At 43.7% G+C, this 23182-nt stretch overlaps 1 protein-coding gene across 1 annotated transcript in view; it reads left to right on the top strand.

Moving 5' to 3' along the window:
• Positions 1 to 19439: 19439 nt before the first annotated feature.
• GC (GC vitamin D binding protein) overlaps positions 19440 to 23182 on the top strand; it is a 43249-nt gene continuing 39506 nt past the window's right edge. The window contains exon 1 of the mRNA XM_037896421.2: positions 19440 to 19565. Within this exon, the coding sequence (XP_037752349.1) occupies positions 19505 to 19565 (61 nt within the window). The 5' untranslated portion in view covers positions 19440 to 19504. The remainder of the gene's footprint in view (positions 19566 to 23182) is intronic.

A 23182-nucleotide genomic window follows, 5' to 3' on the forward strand; every position in this document is an offset into this window, starting at 1 on the left:
CTACTAAATATTATGTTCACAGCTTGCTCCTTGGCTTCCCCTCATATCCTATGAGGGATTTCACAAAGATGTCCATCTCAAGAGACATGAAAAGAATGGTCAAGTTAATTTATTCCATAACCCTCTCCTCCACTTCAGTGACTTATGGATGTGATTTTTACCCCCCTCCTGTGCTTAAGAGGCTTATCTAACCATTAAAACTCTGACAAAGATTATATTAAATAGCAGTCTCCTTATTTTAAAAAAGATGGTGTATTTTTTTTTTCCATGAAAGTAGTTCCTCTCAGCAATCTCAGACCTGGACAATGCTACAGCAATAATTACCTTAAAAGCAGACTGAATTCACTGGGGAAATATGTGGGCTTACAGATACAATGTGGGGGTGGGGGGCGCATTACAGCTCCTCAGTACAAACACAGGAAAATCAATTGTGCCTTCCAGTTGCTTCGGGGAATACTACTCTGGCTTTCATAGCAGCCTGAGCAGCGCTGGCAGGCATTCCGTGGAGGTTCATAATTAGGGTGACTAGACGTCCCGTTTTTGAAGGGACAGTCCTGTATTAAGGCCCTCCTGTAAGTGTCCCAACTTTTTCTTAAAAACGGGCAAATTGTCCCATATTTTCTGTCTCCCCCCATCAGTACTGGCAGGTCCTGCTGCTGGTCGGATCCCCACTCGCCAGCTGCCTGCCCATCAGCAGTGAGTGGGGTGGGGGGTGCAGTGACTGACGATGGGGGTGGGGGTGCAAGGCTGGGGGTGGGGGTGCAAGGCTGCAGCGTACAGGGTCGGCCACTCCCCCTGCTGGTCTGTCAACACAGTCTCCGCTGTGTGCCAGCTCTCGACCAGCAGCCCCTCCTCCCCTCCCCGGTCCCTTTTCTGGCCAGCACTCTGAGCTGCCCACCCATCAGCCCGTTACATGCTCCTCCTCTTGATGTCCTCTCCCTGCTTTGCCCCTTTACCCTCCACAACCCCGCTGCTCCTCCATATTCCACCCCCCCCCCCCAGGGCGTGTCCCGCTCCCAGCACTGTGCGGGGAACCAGCCCTTGGTCGGAGCACTCAGCTCACCAACAGCCTAGCCGGCAGGCTCCTTCCTTCCCCCACTGGCTCTGGCTGGTACAGCACCCCTGGAAACCCCCAGGCCCTCTGGCCCGGGGTGCTGGCCAGGAGGAGCCAAGCCCTGCGTGTGCCAATGCCCTGCACACAGCGCTGGCATGGGGAAGCCTCTCTGTCCCTCAGCTAAGCTCTGGAGTGGCGGGGCGGGGGGGGCAGGGGAAGCGTTTTCCAGCCTATTTGTACCCCAACCCTGCAGGCTCCACAGCACCCTCTTCACCCACCCAACCCTGGGTCCTACCACATTCTGGTGTGAACCCTGGCAGAAATCTGGAGGGGAGGCCTGTGACCCTGTGTGCCCCCGACCCACATGTTGCCTCAGAAAGATGTGGTACCAGGAGAGGCGGGTCCGTCCCAGGGGCCTGGCCAGGCATGGAGGACAGAGAGCCCCAGGCAGGGAGGGTCGGGTCAGTTGGTCACCTACCCTCTGTGAGAGAAGTGTATGGGAGTGTGTGTCACCTCTCCCCGTAGGTGGGGTGCCACCCTTCCATATCAACCCTAAAGCCTTAAAGATAAGATGGTAAATAAAAAGAATCCAACTATGCAGTATTTCTTCTTAACAGGGGCTCAGTCAACTTGATGTTAATTTGAATGTTTGTACTGCATAGTTCTTTTTGATTGCCGTTGAACTCGCTTGAATGAGTAATTTTACTGATGTCCCATATGGAGCATAGGGAAATATGGTCCCCCTATTCATAATGCCAGTCAAGAATTGACTTCTGATTGTAACAAATGAGAAGTGCTGATTAATGAGTGGAGCTGGACGGCGCCTGAGGAAGTCGAACAGAAGCATGATACATGGCTGATATTAGGGAAGATTACATTAGCTAGCCATTTCCCCTTGGGAAAGTTACTAAATTTCACATTTGACCGATGTGAGCTAATACAATTTTCTGCTGACATGGGTAACACAGTCTCATGGCATGAGAAAGGGAAATGTACAAGACAAGTGTAACTGATGTGAGAGCCTTGTGAAGTTTCCATGCTTCCAAGGTATTAACTGAGATGTGCCAGATGCTGTGGGCCCAGAGATTATTCACAAATTTGGGTATCTTTAAATGTCACATGTATCTTGGTGAGCTAGCGATTGTATTCTAGCTCCATGAGGAAGGATTACCAAACTTCTTCTCAAGACTAAAATCAGTGGTGGGTGATTACTGCAAATCCCAGGACAGGTAAACGACTCTGGAAAAGTACTATGCCCTGGAGGGAATTGGTTCAGACCAAGTACAAGAGGCCCAGGAGACAAAAGGGCATTTGGTGTAAACAGTCAGTGTGAACTGACTCAGAGTCCATCTTTTGGATCCAAGAACTGACATGAAACTGTAATTAAGAGGGCAGAACCCTGCTGGAGGGTTTGGAAAGACTGAAATCTGCCATGGTCTCCATGTGGAAGATGGGTGGCTGCTGGTAAGCTTAGCATGCATGTGGACCATCTTCTTTGTAATGCTTTTGTCCTAGAATACATATACTGTGCTCTGTGAAACCTGGCTGGTCACTAATAACTCTGTCATTCGCCCTTGAGAGAGAGCAAACTGCATGTGCTGGACTAAGGTCAGACCTGCTAGGATAGTCACAGTGAATTGCAGGGGGACTTCAAGCCTCAATCCCTGGCCCTTAGGGAGAGGGATGCAGAGAGGTGATGCCTGGAGGTCTTAGACTCAAGGGGTGCCCTTGAGCAGACCACAGAGAGGGCAGATTTGCAGTTAATCTTGTAACTGTGACACTAATTAACCTATATTACCTCTGCCATGCTACATTTTATCAGTACTGCATCAAAAATGGCCTCTTGCACCCCACCCCCCAATGTGTAGTTTCCTTAAGGAGTACATTTTGTGTACCCCAGGAGCTGTGCAACATTGCGCTTGCAAGATGTGCCATGTTCTGAGGCAAGAGTTTGCAGCAGAGGCCTGCTCATTCACTGCTCATTTTTTCACTAGGCATCTAAATTACACTCACTCACATGATGCCACCTTACTAAAGCTCCACACCCAAAGTGTCCTGTGCATGTTCAGTGTGATTTTTTTTTCCAGTGGGTCTTTATGCTACCAAGTGTTGCCTGATCTATGGATTGTGTATTGATTATTTAAGAATCCCCAATAGACAAACTAATACTCTGAGGTTTGACAGGTTCCTGTTTCAAGACCAGGCCAAGAGTTATTAGAATTGCAGTTAACTTGGAAACCCCGATGTGCATGGCAGCAGTCATACTTGGTGAGGGGGAAAGGTTTTGAGCTTTTACTAGTTGTGTTAACAAAGTGAGAAAACACGTGAGTGTTCCAATGCAAACAAGAATGTAACAGTAATGCAGTATTAATGTTCTGTCCAGTGTCATGTCATACGTTGTGGAGCCCTAGGAGGTGCTGGTGGTCCACGAGGGTCCTGGCCTATCTGTGGCATGTCAGTGATCCCAGTGGTCAAGGTCTCGAAGGGCTAACCATGGCCTAGACCAATTATAGGGTCTGATGGCTGCCATAAATATTCATAGGTGTTCAGCCCCCATTACCCATAACTCACTTCCTCCCACACTAAAAATGTTGGTGTGTCCTTATTCTATAGGTTAGTATGTTAATTATCTCAAATTTATTAGCATATATGTCAATTGGTAACTAGCAATCCTGCCGTTAAGCATCTGATGATGTTCCTATCCTAAAATACCCAAACTGGCATCAAATGACTTTTGTGTTTCCATGTCAGCATTTTATGCAGAACATCAGCAGAATTTTTTTTATTGCAAAATCATATCTTATGCCAACTTGTGACTTCGGATCATTGTTGGTCAGCTTACTTATACTAAGGCTCAATAGGCCTAATATAAGAACATAACACAAAAACAGCCATACTGGGTCAGACGAGTGGTCCATCTACCCCAGTATCCTATCTTCCAACAGTGGCCAATGCCAGATGCTTCAGAGGGAATGAATAGAACAGGCAATCATTGAGTGATCTTCCCCCTTTCTGGCAGTCAGAAGCTAGGGACACTCAGAGCCTGGGGTTGCATCCATGACCATCTTGGCTAATAGCCATTGATGGACCTATCCTCCATGAACTTATCTAGTTCTTTTTAAAACCCTGTTAGTTTGGGCCTTCACAATATCCACTAGCAATGAGTTCCACAGTTTGACTGTGCATTATGTGAAGAAGTACCTCCTTTTGTTTATTTTAAACCTGCTGCCTATTAATTTCATTGGGTGACCCCTCCCCATTGGTTCTTGTGTTATGAGGACTAAATAACACTTTCTTATTCACTTTCTCCACACTGGTCACTATTTCATAGACCTCTATCATATCCCCTCTTAGTCATCTCTTCTCCAAGTTGAAAAGTTCCAGTGTTTTTAATATCTCCTCATATAGAAGCTGTTCCATACCCCTAATCACTTTTGTTTCCCTTCTCTGTACCTGTTCCAGTTCCAATATATCTTTTTTGAGATGACGTGACCAGAACTGCACACAGTATTCAAGGTGTGGGCATACCATGGATTTATATAGTGGCATTATGATCTGTCTTATCTAATTTTCCTGTTTCCCTGCCTCCCACTACTCTGAACCTTCTCTGCCTAGGACCCATCAGCTGCTTTTCCAGGAGCAGCAGGAGCTGGTGAGGGTGGAGGAGGTCAGGGAGTACTGCTGAGTTCTGGGTGGAGAAGTCCTAGAGCAGTTGGGGGGGGAATAGGGCAGAAGGGTAGTTCTCATACATTTTGGGATTGTCTAGAGCTCCAGGGCACTGTGGTCAACACAGCAACCATTTTATATCTCCCAGGCTGCTACCTAATAGGGATGGAGAAATGTTCGCAGACTCCCCTCTACCATCTCAGTGACCAGAAACCTCATAATGACCAACTTTCAGATGGCCCACATTGGCAACCATTGGGCAGGAAGAATTTCCCCAGGTTCCCCTACGATATCTCAGTTCCCATGAACCTCTGTATACGTCATTTCAGGCAGTTCAGCATGGCACTTCAGCCAGCAGCTGTGAACAAAATAGCCAGCACAAGCACTTAAGTATAATCACATCTATAGAACCAGTGAAGGGCCAGACCTAGGAGAACATTGACATTTTCAGCCTTTTCTTGACCCTTTGTGGCTAAAATAGAGGTATTCCAAGAAGATTGGAAGAGGCCCTGGAGATTTTGCGCCTTCCTCTGTAGCATGGGGCATGGGTCACCTAGCTCATCTAGATGAGCTGGTCTTGAAACCACGATCTGAGGACTTCAATAGCTCAGACATAGGTGAGAGGTTTTTTGCAGGAGTGGGTGGGTGAAATTCTGTGGCCTGCGTTGTGCAGGAGGTCGGACTAGATGGCCATAATGGTCCCTTCTGACCTTAGTATCTCTGAAGATCTGGCATGATCAATGAATAATGGCTGCCAGTATTCTAGGCTGTTAGAGTTTATTTTACACTTGTTCTGATGAAGATGCCCTTAAGTTTCCATTTTTCTAGCAGAAATGAGGTCAAACCCACCAGAGAATGAAACTTATGTGACTTATTGCTGTTCTTTGTAAATGTATATCTTCTGGGAATATACTAAAGTGACAACAAAAGTCATTCCCCAGATCTGTTGCTGATTTACTGCAGTAAAGGATATCTGTTCTAAGTGATTAGAAGTGGTGGGATGTGGACTTTGGATGACTTAGGTTATTGATAATGAGACAGAGCCTCTGGGTAGCAATTCAGTTCCGGCCCAGGTAGAAAGTAATCAAATGTCACTGCTGTCTGCTAGCCACTGGAAAAACCTATGTGAAATGAGTTGTGGGTCACAGTCCAGCCATTACTGTTGCCAGGGCACATGGCCTCTTTGTCAGCAGTTGAGATGTGGAAGGAGGGAAAGTAGGATGGGAGAGACCCAAAAGAGTATTAGGAAATGAATGGAGGTTCCCATGTTTTAGGGCATGAGGAGAAGGTAAGTGAAGTCTCCACCTCAGCAGCCAGGAAGAGAAAAAGAGAGTGGGTGTATTAAGGTGGATTTTTCAACCTGAAATTATCCCACACATTAGCAGAGAAGTAGAGGAAAGTTTAAAAAATCATGAGATTGCCCCCCAAAATCATTAGATTTAAAATATACCATCAAATCACATGTTTTAATCTGGGTTATCACTTTTGAATCAGACGCATTATTTTTCTTTGAGATTGGCAAGACTAAACTGGTCACTACTGTGATGCCATTAAAGTACCATTTCTTTGAGGCAGCAAGCCAGTGTTGTCTGAATATGAATTTCAGTGCACACACCAGTATCCTTGCCATATGTCTGTCAAAACTCTTGCTGGTATCTAGTCACCTACCTCCATTGATGGTAGATATTTAAACACCTTTGAGGAGCTCAGCCTAAGGGCATTCAGCACTTTACAGGAGGTGCTCCACTTCACAGAATCAGGCTCTGAGGACCAGATCCCCACAGATAGATAGGTCCCTAAATTCCATCAAATTAGTGGGAGTTAGGCACCTAAATCTCTTTGGGGAGCTGGGCCTGAGTTCTTAACACCTATGTGCACACAAAGAGGGGATGTGGAGCTTCTTGAATCTCAATAAATGCACAAAAATATCTTTCCAGAAGCTTGAATAATTCTAAGTAGCAGTCCCAAGGGATTACAGGAGAAATGCAAAACTAATATTAAAAGCAATTTGCTTTGGACTAAAATTCAGTCCAAAGCAAATTGCGTTAAATATTAGTTAAGTGCAACCGAAGGGTGCTCTGCCCAGTGTTTGGTCATGAATGAAGTATGAAAGGGAAAAAAATCAAAATACAATGCCCACAAAATACAAACAGTGTTGTATAATCAGTGCTCTAGGTTACTGCTGCCCTAGTCTGGCTTCCTGCAGTTTCTACACAGGGCCAGACTGTGAATCCCTTACTCACAGTGGAGAGCAATTTCCTGAGTGGTCCCATTTACTTATCTGGAACTACTTGCTAGTGCAAGTGAAGGATTCACAAACAGGGCTTCAGCATTTAGCTGGGTTGCATTAAGAGAAGCCCACTCAGCCCCATATTCTGAAGCTCTTGAGAACACCCAGATATATATTGTTTAGAGGACTGTTTTCCTGTTAGTGCACTAAAAATTCACATCTGTTTATCTTGTATGGCTCCTGCCATAGTGGTATGTAAAGACCTATTTGTGAGGATGAGACTCCCCATTTGCGTTAGTTTGAATTAATACCCATTACTCCTCCATCTTAAAAGCACTTTACTAATATTATGTAACTCATCCCATGTAAACACCTGGTATTGACAGAAAATAGATCCCTTACGGTGGTTTCTTTTCTTTGTTTTCAGTGCTTTTCAGTATGCAGATGTGGAATCGGAGCCTTTGGAAGGGAGAATGCCTTAATACCCTTTTCCCTCTGCCCCACACCTCCATTCCCACCCCCCACAAGCTCTCTCATAGTCCCTCATGCACCATCCAGACAAACCAGACTTCTGTGATAAATGATTATTAAAACCAGAAATCACATATATTAGGCTCTTCCAGCTCCTGAGAGCCAACCACGTACCCCAGGTCAAAATATACTTCAGGATATCACCCAAAAACCATGCTGGTAGTCAATCTTTTAGTAAACTAAAACTAAAGGTTTATTGCTATAAAAAAGAGAGTTATTAAAAGGTTACAGTGAATCATATACATTACAGTTGATTTCAGAGCTTGTAGATCAGGATAATAGCAGTGATGTTGAATCTGCTACCTTGTAATGAGTCTCTGATTCACCCAAAAGATTGGGGTCCTCAGTCCATTGTTCAACGCTCCCTTTGTCAGAAATCACAGTCCAGAGATATGGAGCAGGAAAGAGGCAAGGAGGTGATATCACCATCTCCAATTAATACCCCTAGTCCATCTGCATGGAAAAGTACTGGCTCAAACATGGAGTCATGGATCACATGTTCTACCTGTCCTGCTGAGTCATGGACATCCACTGTCCATGCACTTTCAGAGGTATCCTCTAGAGGGGCCCAACGGAAGAGTTGATTCTCCTTTAATGGCCCATCAACTAGCTCTGGCTAGTCTTGATGTAAATCTGTCTTGTGGATGTTACCCAGGAACACATGTTTAGTAATACGCATACAGTAAAATTTCATAATTTCCTACACAATGGTGATACCCACATTTCAACAGGATAATAATACTTAGCAATTTATAACCTTTTGAATAATCCCTTACAAGGCATGCTTTGTACAAGATTTATTACAATTGTGTAACATTGGTGACATTCGTGCAGTCACCTCCCTTTTTCAACTGAAAACAACCAAGAGTCCTTGTGGCACCTTAGAGACTAACAAATTTATTTGGGCATAAGCTTTCGTGGGCTAGAACCCACTTCATCAGATGCATGGAGTGAATAGCTTCTCCTGTATTTTCACCCCATGCATCCGATGAAGTGGGTTCTAGCCCACTAAAGCTTATGCCCAAATAAATTTGTTAGTCTTTAAGGCGCCACAAGGACTCCTCGTTATTTTTGCTGATACAGACTAACATGGCTACCACTCTGAAACTTTTTTCTGCTGTGTCACTCGCATTCTTGAGTCCCAATCCAGTTCCCATTGAAATCAGTGCATGTCATTACATCAGGGCTTGTCAGCTACATGGGGCCATTCCACAACCAACCACATACGCACTTTGCATTCGGGTCTCACCAACTCTCTACTACCTCCTCACATCCTGCCTGTTCATGTTTGCCCAACAATTTCTTTCCACCTTTTAAATATATTTGTAAAGACTGGTTCTGTCTGTGCAATTGGCTCTGGAGTGTGACTGTAATACATAGCTGATTAATGCCAGAAGAGTTCAACGGGTTGAATCAGCCCAAGCACTTAAACTCCACTTTTAAATATGTTATCTCATTATTAGATATGAGGAGCATGCTGCTAACTAAACAGTCCAAAAGGACAAGAGAGCAAACAATGGAAGCACGTTGACCTGCGTGGTGTTTGCAGAGAGCTCAGCTTACTGAAGTCAAACTAGACATCTGGAAAGAGGAAAAATATTTAACCAGCTCAGCAAAACCTAAGTGAAAGTAAATGGTAACTGAGAAATGGGATTCCCGAAAGCTACCAATATCCTGTTGAAGTGGAACGAGAATAAAAACTGGAGCTGGTTGAATACTGTGGAAAAACTTGCCAATAGTGTGTGGATATTAAGCCTTTGGCTTGACTCGGTTTTATTCAAGCCCCGTATGTCTAGATTCACAAAGGGATTCAGGTGCCTAACAGTTATGCACCTAACTCCAAAATTTAGATTTGCAAAAATTCTTCATAGCTGCTGCCTAACCCTATAGGTGCCTAAATTCCCACTGGTAAAATTCCCAAAGGATCTAAATTTCTGCTGTTGGGCATGTGAAAGGCTTCCTATATCCTGATGCCCAGAGACTAGCTAATGCCTAAGCCCCAGCATGATCCTCAAACTAGACATCCCTCTGCCTATCTCACCTGGGGGGCCTATTGGGAAAGTGTGTTCTGAAGCTGCCTTACAGCACACCTACCAGATCAGGCTCTGAGGAAGAAGTGATGCCCTCTCCTTCCTCCTCAATACCTAATTGCCCAGTGGCTAGAGCACTCACACAGATATTGGAAGATCCAGGTTCAAATCCTCTCTCTGCCTAATAAGGAGCAGGGACTTAAACCCAGGTTTCCCACCTCCCCAAGGAGTGCCCTAGCTACTAGATCATAGGGCATGCTGGAGTGGGTCTCTCAATCTCTCCTGTTGAAGCTGTTCCACTTTTTGTATTGAATACTTAAATATTCATTGAGCCAGGGAGAGAATGAGAGACTCTGCAGTAACCACTAGGTTATACTTCTCGCAACCAACTTGATTTGCAAATACCGGGACTGGTTCAGAAATGGCTCAGGAAGGAGAAAAAGTTACAATTACTCCCCTGGCAAGGGACTGGCTCTAGTTTCAATTTCTTTATGGGCCAAGCCATGGCTCCAACTTCTCCCTGCTACGCTACAATTTAGCCAGGTCCACAGAAGGCAGTGTATTTTCCTGGTGCCCTCATCTGCTCCCAATGTGTATCTATGTAAGGGAGAATCTGATCTATGGTAAAAATCATCAGTATTTTAAGAGAGGAGAAAAGAATCATGCCTACTTAAACAATACATTTCTGCTCCTTTGTAGAATGTGCCTTCCCGTTCTCATAGGCAGACAGGACCTTAAGCACATGCAGAAGTCTATAGAGCTCATTTGATGAATCCTTACCCCCATTGGTCAACGCTTACCCATGTCAATAGCCCTATTGATTCTGCAGTTACAGCCATTTAATGTAAAGCAGAGACACAGCTCTGGGCACTGTTCTCCTCTCATGCTCTCATTTACAACGGTGCCTACAGTAGAATCTCGGAACGGAGCTTTTTCCTAACTCTGAACAAAACGTTATGGTTGTTCTGTGAAAAGTTTACAACTGAACACTGACTTAATACAGCTTTGAAACTTTATTATTGCAGAAGAAAAAATGCTGTTTTTAACATTCTGAATTTAATTGAAACCCGCACAGAAACAGTTTCCTTACCTTGTTACATCTTTTTTTTAAAACTTTCCCTTTATTTTTTATTAGTTTACTTTTAACACTGTACTGTACTATATTTGGGTTTGTTTTTTGTCTCTGCTGCTGTCTTATTGCATACTTCTGGTTCTAAATTAGGTGTGTGGTTGACCGGTCAGTTCATAACTCTGAGGTTCTACTGGAACTCCATTGTGATGAAACTGATGTAAGAAAGAGGAGAGTCAGGCCAGTTATGCAACACCTACGATGGTGAAGATTTACTCCAGCAAATAAGTCAATAAGGCTACTAGTGTGAGGAAGTGCTCCCTAACTTCTATAAGGGTTTTATAACTTGTACCTTACTATCTGTAAAATTCTGGGCTCCACAGTATGTAAGCAATGGCAGAAGAGGAATATACTGTTCAGTAAATGTGGAAATGTGATGATTTAAAGAAAAACACCAGCAAATTAAAGGGTCTGTAAAAATGTCAGTTATGTTTTTAAAAACAGGATCCCTATTGCCTCTAGCACACTGAATCCATTTAAGGAATGCCTTATAATGTGCCAGAAATTAGATTAAGGCCATCCAAATTTGTAATACATAATTATTCAATTAGCAGGAATACATAAGAGCAAAAATGAGTTGGACTTGGCCTGCAGGGCAGAGGGGCTTAAAATGAGGCAGATTTGGTTAACACAATAAATCCTAAAAGGGTTAGTTTCTGAAAAGAACAGCCTTGTCAAAAAGAAAGCAACAGTTGCAAGTGGTTAGGAACGGTTTATTAACTTCATTTTCTGCATAAGAAATTACTTACACTATTATAAACAGCCGCCAACATAGTTAATCAAATTACACTGCAAAAACAAATTAGAAATATATTTATCAGATTACTTATGGATAAGAAAGGACATATTCTCTCAGTGCCACACCGCACGTTAATTTCCCGGTTGTGATTTATGATCATTTAAATAAATCATAAATAAAATATTTATTTAGGTCTTTGAGTGCCTTGTCATCCGAAAAGAGTAACCACAGACACTAGAGCAGGCTGAAATGCTGACAGCGACATGACTGCAACTCCTGTACCCTAACCACATGGGTCTGCTTTTCAAAATCAAACTCCATTTAATTATGTATTTGCATACACTCATGGCATGTTGATGCACAAGTAGGCGTCTTCCAAGTTCCAATGCACCCATCTTTGAAAATCATGCTGTACATGTTTAATATGCCATGCTTTGTGAATGAGGGATGATTCCTTGTGAAGGTAGCACCGCTAAATGAAACCCCTCATTAGGTTGAACCAAAGTGAATGTGATAGGACTGTGAGCTGTCTGGAAGTAGGTGAAGATTGGGAGCCAAGATAAGGAAGAACAGGAGTACTTGTAGCACCTTAGAGACTAACAAATTTATTAGAGCATAAGATTTCGTGGGCTACAGCCCACTTCATCAGATGCATAGAATGGAACATATAGTAAGAAGATATATAGATATATACAGAGAAGTTGGAAGTTACCATGCAAACTGTGAGAGGCTAATTAGTTAAGATGAGCTATTATCAGCAGGAGAAAAAAAACTTTTGTAGTGATAATCAAGATGGCCCATTTAGACAGTTGACAAGAAGGTGTGAGGATACTTAACATGGGGAAATAGATTCAATATGTGTAATGACCCAGCCACTCCCAGTCTCTATTCAAACCCAAGTTAATGGTATCTAGTTTGCATATTAATTCAAGCTCAGCAGTTTCTCGTTGGAGTCTGTTTTTGAAGCTTTTCTGTTGGCAACTTTTTTTTCTCCTGCTGATAATAGCTCATCTTAACTAATTAGCCTCTCACAGTTTGCATGGTAACTTCCACCTTCTCTGTATGTGTGTGGATATATATATATCTTCTTACTATATGTTCCATTCTGTGCATCTGATGAAGTGGGCTATAGCCCATGAAAGCTTATGCTCAAATAAATTTGTTAGTCTCTAAGGTGCCACAAGTCCTCCTGTTCTTTTTGCGGATACAGACTAACACGGCTGCTACTCTGAAAGATGAGGAAGGTTAATCAATGCCATGCCAGAGGGGCGCTAGATTCATCCTGGGCATTATAGGGGATAGCACCCAGCAGCTGAAGGAAATCACAGACTACTGCCTTTCAGCCTCTCAACACCTATGAGAAAGAGACCTCAGAACAAAACTTGGAGGTTGGGGGAAGCTCTGGATCCAGGTGCGAATTAAGGATAAGATTTTTGGCGAGCAGTTACATACGTGGACAGTGAAATCAGTAGGACTATTCGTGTCCGTTAGCACTCAGCGATATGATATGAGTGCTGCAAAGATTGCACATCACTGGATAATCCCTTCCTTGCAGCCATGGGGTGCATAAAATTTAGGCCAGGTTCATCCAGAATGTTCACAAATAGCAGCAGCCCTCGGCAGAATTTCAGGTTTGTAATGAAATCTGAAACTTTTCTGTCTAGCTGGATCTGTCCACCTACCTACGGCAGTAATACCAACTCCCAGGGTGGAGTGCCTGAAAAACCATAAGATTTTAAAAACACTAAACATGGCGGGGGGCTTGTTTTTGTGTTTTTTACCTCCTGTACACAGTAGGTCGCAGTATTTCTTCTGCATTAGAGCCTTTGGGGTGAAAGCTGAAATTCCTATCTAATTATAGCATCCAGGAGCTGGGGCTTTAAGAAAAGCACCAGCTACTGTGAAAGGCCTGATAAAATCAGGAGAGCTGGCAACAGGCTATGGTATTGACAAGTTATCTATTGCCTTAGCATGTAGGCGCTTTGTGTGCAGAACCGGGCTCTTTGATACCAGATCTGCACCTGAGAACTCTTACTGCTGCTTGGAATCCTGTTGATTTCAGAGACTCCTCTGAGGACTGAAGGATCATGTATACGGATCAGGCACTCCTACCCTGGAGGTGTTCTGCTATTCTAGCCGTGAGCACAGTATAAAAATGCAGGACAAAATTTTCAAAGATGGGTGCCACAAGGGGGGCTTCTAAAGCTATAGTTATGCACCAAAATAGAAACTTCAAAATGGATTCTAGCTGCACTTGAACCAGAAGCCTGAACATGAATTTGGGAGTCCAACTCTAGTTACCAAAGTCAGAATATTTTGGACACCGGTAGAATCTGGTTTCAGAATTGGGCCCTGGAGATATCAGTGTGATTACATTTTAAATTTGCTTTGAATTGCTCCCCTTTGCTTTGCAGCCTTTTGATTTTGCTCAAAATGCTCGGTTCGCAACATTCTTATAGCAGTGAGTGAGTTTATGGTGCTACATTAACAGCTTGTAATGACGATATATGAGATGTTTTTGGTTGCACATAACTACTGGCTAAAGCTCAAACAATTAGTGGTCTTCTGAGTCCAGTAAAGAGCAGCAGTGGCAGCTTTTAAAGTATTATCAGTGCTCGCTGGAAGGATGACCAGCTACCGAAGGCTTTATTCCCTTATTGCTACTTTAAGTACCTTTTTATGTTGTTTGGTTTTCGTTTTACCTTTGAGACTGTGCGTGTGATAGCTGCGCGACGTCCCCACTTCATGGTACAAATCTTCTGGAACCACAGGAAGAAAATTAGGGACAGAGAGCTCCTGAGGGTGCGGGACTTGGTTTATGTATTTTATTGCAACAAAAACAACAATGTCCAGGAAACCGTAGATCTACTAGAGGGCTGGGGTTATAAACCCCTTGGTTCCACCGGCCACAAGAAGTAACCAACAGCATCTTGTTGTCACTTGTTCTTTTAGAAACCTGGCAAATATACTTGTCACATAGAAAGATAGAATCTAGGAGGGGAAGGTCCTCCACTGGTGTTCATCAACATAGCTCCATTGAGGTCAACACAAGCTGAGGATCTAGCTGCTAACTGGCAAGGCTTTATTTAGGAAAAATAGGCCCTTTATGGGTCTGGAGCAAATGATTCAAATCTGAACCTCTTCTACACCTTTTACTGTCCTAAAATGAAGGTGGGGGGGAGGTATAGTTCCGCTTCTGCCTCTCTCTATTGCTAGATATTGGAAGCACCAGACTCTTCTTGCTCCTGTTAAATATTAGATGTGTGTCTACTTTTATGTTGGTTGAAATCAAAACCATGATCTTCCTTTAATATCCCTCTTACAATTCTCCTCACCCTTTTATACATATAATAATATTATTAAAGTTATGGAGAGCTGTGAGGCAGACTCATTAAGGTTTCCTCCTGAGAAATCTCTACATCACTATGTAAAAATGGGGTTTGGTTTGGGTTTGGTGCATGACCTGTTTGTTTTTTTGTGGAGAGCTTTTTGTGTTATGGGAATGGGAGGGAGGTTGTTGGTGGGTGTCTGGGTGTTTTTAACTGAACAGAATTGGCTGCTGTTGGCTCTCGGTGGACAAGTATTTTTTTTTCCCTAGTTGCCATTATTAAACTCCTCAGATCCTCTTTAGTCCTTCAGAAACTGATTGTTTGCAACAGTCCTATCTGGGAAGGGGGAAAGCGTGTTTACCATGTCTGGTAACTGGTGTGAATGTAATGCAGTGTTACCTTGCTAGCAATAGCAATGTGATTGCACGTGGCTGAGCATAGAGAAGAAATCTTCTTGGCATGGTTTCCTGTAACGCTTTAGCAATCCGCACTGCGAATGCAGCAATTATTCCTCATGGAATCCATCCCGAAGCTGAACTCTGCTCTGACAGCGGTCATGTCAAAATGTGGCTTCCTTGCTCTCCCCTCTCCGCATGTTTACAGGGAGAAGTCTGGATCCCTGCTGTGGGGGTGTCGAAGAAGGAACTGCCATTTCCCTGGCATGCTTCCCTCTTCTCCCCAACCCTGAAGAACTTTACAATTAGGGAAGGGCTGGGGAGGAGGCAGAGTGGGAGTGGGCCGTAAGGTCTGACAGATTCTCTCTGCACCTATGCTGTGGAGTCCCCATGCTGAGCTAGTAGTGGTTCAGGGCTGGCTGGGCAGCAACGTGGAGACAATGAGTTTGTCTATACTGGAATAAAAGACCTGCGGCTGGCCCAGCTCAGCTGACTCGGGTTCATGGAGCTGCGGAGCTGTAAAATTGCTGTGTGGATGTTCTAGCTTGGACTGGAGCCCACGTTCTGGGGCCACCTTCTCCCCTTGCAGGGTCCCAGAACTCCAGCTCCCGCCTGCAACCAAATGTCCACACAGCAATTGTACAGCCCTGTAACCTGAGCCCCGCGTCAGCTGACCCAGACCAGACGTACTCAAAGGGGCCTTCAATGTGGAGCTCCCTGTATATCCTTCAGCAGCCCAAAAGTTGGGAATTAGTGCATGTGACACATGGAATAGGATACCAGAGTGTTTCACTGCATTGCCTGAGAGCAGCACTGCACTGGAAAAGTGCCGTCCATTCTTGTCAATAATAGCATGTGGAAGAGAGAGGGTCTACTTATTTTCAGAATTTTGGGCCATAATCTTGACTATAACTCAAATCTCATTTCACAGCCTCATGAGTTGCTAAGCATTCCCCTCGGCTCACAGTAATTTTGTGAACCATCATTTTAATTTTCTTTAACACACCTTCAATACTAACTTTTCTCTGCTGAATTACAGTTAAATATGTAGGGATCTGCTGCAAGGAGACACAACTTCCACATTTTATACCAAAATAATAACCCATTACCTACCAGAAATGCACGGTAAACAAGTCCATAGCAGTAGCTCTCTGCAGCAGCGGCTGGCTCCAATGAGCATCAGAGCTTGTCTAGTATTTTGTGATACAACTATTCTTTAAGGGTCAGAGACTGCCGTGATTACTCATATTGAGTAGCACTTTACATTGTGAGCAATTTCACTTATTTCAATGGGATTACTTGCAGAATGTGGTACCCTTCTGTGGCAGAATTTGGCCACGTGTGTATCTGCATATATGGTGTCCTGTTTATCACTATTGGAATTAGAACCCACCCTTTTAATCTGACCCTCTTTCCAACCCAATTTCTAGACCAAAGACCTACTGAGGTCTGCCCAGAAATAATGTGTTGTAATGGCAGCTCCCTGAAAAGCGCTAAAAATCTCTGTTCACGGTGCAAAGGAAATGAATGTGCAAGGATTTCCTGCTAGGACATACGGCTCCAATCTCATCGGATCTCTTATAAATAGCCAAGCTGGGGTTACAGAAGGGATGAAGGCAACCTTGAGCATTGAGTAGCCAAACTTCTGTAACCTGTGGCAGCTGCTATCCAGTGCTGGATGCCTTTGCACCTCCCTCAACCCCCACTTTTCTCTCACTACTCCCCAGGCGGGAGAGGAGGAGCCTACAGAAGTCTGCCTTCTTTCCCCCAGGGAAAAATCCAGGTGCTACAGCGAGTAATGCTCATGGTGCAGCAGGTAGCCGTGTTTCCTCTGGATTAGGACTAAACACATGTCCCAGTATGTTGTTCAGGAGATATGTGCTGCTGGATATGCCAGTCCATGCCTGTGCACAAGGACAGACAGGCAGCAACTGACCTTTGCATTAGAGATACGAAAAGGAAAAGGGGGTTTTGGCTCAGATCCTCAAAGGTCTTGAGGCCCCTATCTTCCATTGAATCCATGGGAGCTAGGTGCCTAAATACCTTTAAGAATCTAGGCCTTTGTGCCCTCCATAGGTACAATCTGGCTCTTGAAAAACGTATAGTTTAAGGGCCCACTCTGGACCCATTTGTGATGGTCTAGTGGAAGGTGGCTGCTCTTGTAGCCTAAGAGGTGTCAGGTTCAAATCCGACATGATTTAGGGGAAGAAATTTAGGGTTAGGGTGCTGGCCTAGGCCTTGTGAGACCTGGGGTCAGTTCCCTCCTTGTGTGACTCTGGACAAATCAGTTAATCTCTTCGTGCCACAGTTCTGCATCTGTAAAATAGGGATAGTAGGATTTCCCTACCTAATGGAGGGCATGGGGATCAATATTCTGATAACTGTGAGATGCTATGTTAAGGAGGACCATATAAATACCAAAAATGTACAGATGGATGGAAGTTGTTCCACAGACTCAAAAGAGTTTTGGTTGAGGTCTTAAATTCCTCCTATAACTTAAACTGAATATACTCCTGACGTCCAGTCCTAAGCTCTTTGTATTGTTGCTGTGTGAACTTAAATGGCTGACACACAAGCCAAAAGTGACTGTGTTTCTGTGGTGAGGAACACACTTTGTAAAGCACTTGAATGAAAGGCATTGTGCAAGTGTCATTGATTTGTCATGGTTTTGTACCTGCTAATGCTGCAAAATAAACTTCTGTTCGAGAAATTGAAACTAACATGAGGAGTGATTAAAATCTCCTGTGGCAGGAATAGTTTAATAAAATTTCCGTAGCTATGTGGTATAGGTGGCATTGTCTCTGTTGCTTCCCATTTATGTGGTGAAGGCCACCATATCTGAAACAGTCACTAGTAATTTAAGCAGTTAGTCTTAGGGTTTTTATTTGGGGGGGGGCGGGAAATTATATGAACAGGGAAGTCGTCTAAGAAAAAATATAGGCTTTTTTTATTCAGTTCAAGCCCTGGGTGGGGCATCAAGCAGGAGCCAGTGACCGATAGCCTGGAAGGCTCTTAAAGAACAAATGTTAAGAAAATGATATGCTAAATGTGCACCTCTTATTAGGAATGTGCAAGGGGACTCAAGGTTTGGCATTTATCCATATTCGACATATGAGACACAAGCATAGAGGGGACCTAACTTATCCTGGGAGCAATTCAGTTGGAATGGGGTTACTGGAGGGATGAATGCAACCTGGGGCATTGGGCAGCCAAACTTCTGTTACCTGCAGCAGCTGCTATCCAACACTGGATGCCATTGCACCTCCCCCACCCTCCCTTCTCTCTCACTACTCCCCATGGGCGAGAGGAGGAGCCTACAGAAGTCTGCCTTCTTTCCCCATCCTGGAGGCCAAGGGAGGAGCCTTGTGTCTTTTCCCTTCCCCATCCCATAGGCCCTGGAAATGACAACAGCCATGTTCTTTTACTCTCCTCCCCACAGAGACCAGAGAGAGAGAATGCCGGGAGGGAAGGCTCTTTCTTCTCTTCTTGAAAGAGATGGTGACTAGGATCCTCAGCTCAACAGGGTGAACAGGGTCTTCATGGGCAGCTTGAGGAGTGTACCGATGAGCACATCCCTAGTTCTCCATTAGCTGAGTGCAAATCAGCAGCCTCAACGTGGACTCTGCTTCTTGTAGCACACTCCAAAAATAGTCTGAGAATACCCAAATATTGCTGATCTTTAGGTAATTTGGCAAAATCACTTAATTTGATTCCCATCGCTTGCTATTTTGGTAAAATTGATGTATTATTCCTTATTTACTATATTTGCAAGTCACCTTTAATTCTCCAGCTGATAAAAATGGTGAGTAAAGACCTTGTTGTGTAATGGTCTGCGCAGGACTGCTAGATATCAGGAAGTGCTGACCGAATCCCGGTTTGGAGGGCAATGGGCAACCATCTTAATTTCTTCCTCACGAGGTGCTGTCAGGATCAATGTCCATAAAGCACTTTGAAGGTTAAAACTGCTATGCAATAAGATGACACATAGAATGTATGTTTTCCACCTCTCTCTCTCTCTCTCACACACACACACACACTCTCTCTTTTAAAATTGCTGTTACATTGTTTGTGCATTAAAACATTGATAGGATAAAAAGTTTGACTGGAATTGTATAGCTTGCACCCCAGTTTTGCAGAGTTAATAATAAAACCACAGAGATTTTTGGACACACTGGCATCAGTAAATGTCTATTTGTCTTTACTAGTCATTCCATTTTATCTCCACTAGACCAAGGATGCATGCCCTCTGCTCCTCGACCTAGATTAATCATTTATTGGGTAATTTACCGTCATCTGATTGATATAAATGGCAGAATGACCTCTAGAGTTCTACCTTTGGGGAAACAATCTGCAGAAGACAAAGTGATTAAACCATCCCTTTAAATCCAGTGTAATTACAAAATGAAGGTAGTAATAGTCCTGGTGCTTGCTGCAGTATCGTTGGGTCATGCTGAACATAGAGGTAAGATGGCTTGCACTCTGCATTTCTCCTGTGAAACTTTCCATTTGAAAGGCTCCATCCAACTTCCATTGAAATCAAAGGAAAGATTTCTGTCAGTTTCAATGAAAGCTAGATCAAGTCCTCAAGCAGAAGAACCGTTTAGATAAAGACAATGGACTCGTTCAGCCTGGGAGAAAAGTTCTCGGGGTGGCAAAGTTGTGTTAGCATATGGAACACGGTGTGCTTATATGAGATCTTGCAAAGACTGGGTGGGAGGCAAAAGGTATGGTCCATTATGTCTTTTATAGACTTTGAGGCAGGGGGCAAACCAAGGTTGGGGGGGCAACTGCCCCTTTTACCCCAGAGCAAACGATGCCCCTGCTGTTAAGGTGTTTGATTTTTCAGTAACAGGCACTAACAGGAACCTCTTCAGACACTGTAGTGATTAGTGCAGTCACACAATTGATGGGCATAACTAACAGAATCATGATCACTTATTAAAAAGTGTTAATGAACTGAATTTTTAATTGGACTTCCACTATGATGAGAGTTTCTCACTGCAACACAAACTCAGAACGCACGAAATAGAAAACGTCTTGGTATGGCTCTGTGTCGGCAACGGAACTTTGCACCTTTTGCATATGAGGCCAAGGCTGGTAGTGAAGTAAACTGACTGGGCCAGCTCCTCACTGGTGTAAATTGCCACAGCCCCATTGAAGTCAGTGGGACTACAACCCTTCTACCAGCTGAGGATCTGGCTCATTATGACCTGACAGCTGTTATATGGCCTGTCCGAAATGGATTGCTGCGCTCTCTCCAATTCTGGGGGTTTGTCTGCACACCCCATGGCAGTGAGCCTCCAAGCCCAGGGCAACTGACTCAGGGTTGCAGGGCTTGCCCTAGCGCTCTCAAAACAGCTTTGTAAACAATGCTTTGAAGTTGTGGCTTGGGCTGGGGCTTGGGGTTTGAAGACTGGGGGTAGGGGGAGTGGGCTTCAGAGTGTCATCAAAAAAATGACACAACACAATTGCCACCTTTGCAGGGAGTCTCAAACTGGGAAGCAAAGTTCCGAGCGGGCACGAAGATTGAAGTATCCTCTTTGTCAGAAGTGGAGCACAGTGCTCAACAATGTGAAGGGAGAGATTGATTGCGTGGCTTTTGTTGGCCAAGCTCAGCCTGTTCAGGGGGGTGGAGGGGGAAGGAACTTTAGTTCAAGGCCTTGACTCTGCCAGGATTCATGTGGAGAACATGACTCTCTCTAGGGCTTTCAGTCTGGTACCTTTCGCAAACACTTTTATTTGCTTTACAAAATGAAAGACACTGAGTAGAAAGAGCAGGGCAAAATCACAAATTCTCACTTTGGTTACTTGATCAGTATTTGCAGACTCACAAATGAAGCTCTGCCAAAAAGAATGTAAATTATAAATAAATAAATAAACAAACCTATAGGTATGTATTTTATAATTACACACCAATTCATGAAAGTGAAAATGAATTCCAGCAACCTTGCCCTTCAAAGCTACCGAGTGGTGATATTAAAACTAATCCTTGATCGTGTTCGGAATATCTCCCAAGGGCTAATCGCCATACAAAACAACAAAAGAAAACTGGACATTAATAGATTCTACTTACTGCCATTTGCTTGTATTGATTCACAGGGACTTCTTGCTTAAATTTTTAACACTGCAAGGTAAAAAGGAATATGTGGTTATTTCACATTGCTGAACCAGAGTTCTTTTGCTTCTATGATTGAAAACCTTTCCTTTGATGCCAATGTACAACTTGAGGGCTGATTTAATTAAACAATGCCCCAGAAGCTGAAGTGTTACAAAACCTCTATTGGAATGAAAAATGCAGGAAACTAGAGATTTTTCCCTCTCTTTGACAGGACAATCAGTCCTATAATAACAACTCTGTACAGCCTTGGCCATTGTAATCACATGAGGCCTGATCCTCAGCTGATTGTAAATTGGTGTAACTCTACTGATTTCAATAGAACTGCAATTAATTTACATTATCTGAGGTTCTGGCCCATGATGGATTTTTTTTCCCTTTCAAAAATCTAAAGTATTATCTTGAGATCTGAATGCTACAGGTTACCCAGCAATTAATATTGTAATTACTTTGGTTAACTGGGAAATAGCAGAGGCCATATTCTCTGGTATAAGGCACTCACTGGATTCTTGATGTGAGAAATAACAAAGCTGGATGCAACAAATTCTGAGGATAATCTGACCCTGGAAATATCAAGAGCCTCCAAGATTTTAAAGTGCTAGCATGCTACATAAGGGGCTTGAAGAAAGAAGCACCAGAGAAGGAGTAAAAAGGGAAAACAGGAATTGTCCAGAGAGTTTATAGTTTTGTGAAAGATGGAGACAGGAAAATAGGATCGCGGATTGGGTCCAGGGGAGAGGGAAAAGGAAGATTGGCTTGGGAAAAGGATGGGAAGGGAAAATACCTCAGTAGGTTCAAATAAGAAAATTTTCAGATGCTATGAACTCTTAGAGTCAGATCTTCAGCTAGTATACATCAACATCACTTCACTGAAGCGATGATTTACATCAGCTGACAATCTGACCTTGAAGTGTTTGCCTAAAACCTGACCCGTATCTTTCTCTTCATACAACTTAAACTTGTAGGTAGGGACTGGATGGATCAGAGTCTGAAAGGCTCATTAGTTCTCTGTCCTCTCTCAGATACCAGCTTTACTATGTCTCCAGGTCAGTAATGAAAAGAGCTGTATGAAATGCTCACAATGAAACTTCCGGAGGTGTCTTATACACTCAAACATTAGTCAATGGTTTGCCTGAACTTTGGCAGAGTTTTGCCTTTGTGTCGAAAATCATCCTTTCCTAGTGTTTTGACATGATCCTGAGGGCTTCGACAGAGTTTCATTTGTGCTCCAGGGTTTGTTTGACCTTAACATTCAAAAGGTAAAAACTGCAAAGATCAAAAATGAAGAAAAAATTTTTATGACCCTAGCAAAGTAAAACTGGTGAGTTTCACACAGCTTGAGTCATGACTAAAAGTTATCATCTCATCCTTGTTTGGGGACCTGCATAAAATGAGTTGTTGGTCTCAGCCCAGTCACAGTGGACAAGTGCCTGTTTGACAAAATTACCACTACCGCTAGCATTCATTGCGGCTTTGAGTGGCAGTCTCAGCAGAAAATCCAAGATCTGAATGGGCACAAAAGACTGAATTATCTCACTCTCCATTTTTCCTTATCTCCCTCTTTCAAACAGCCACAGCTGGACAGCTTGCATCAGTCATGTAAGCTATCAGGCACACAACTGACACATTCACTTGAAAGCATTTCACATCATACTTACAAAGAAATAAAAAGGTAATCTCCAGGCCTACCCTGTGACTTGTGCCATAAGAGACTTGAGCCCAGTCCCCATAGTTGGGGAGGGTGGTGGTGAAAGCAGGCCTAGTCCCAGTTAAGCAAATGCCTAACAATGCTCTGTGGTGATCCCACAAGGTAATCCAAAGCAGCAATAATAGGGTTTGAAGGAAGGGCGTTCAATGCTGCTTCAGTAATGCAAGAGTTGGAAGGCAGTGTCAGGCCGTTCTCCTGTACATAAACGCTTTCTACAAGCAAGGCTTAATTCCCCCTCCCCGCCCAACCCACCCAT

This window comes from Chelonia mydas, chromosome 4 (genome assembly GCF_015237465.2).
Source record: "Chelonia mydas isolate rCheMyd1 chromosome 4, rCheMyd1.pri.v2, whole genome shotgun sequence".
Taxonomy (NCBI): domain Eukaryota; kingdom Metazoa; phylum Chordata; order Testudines; family Cheloniidae; genus Chelonia; species Chelonia mydas.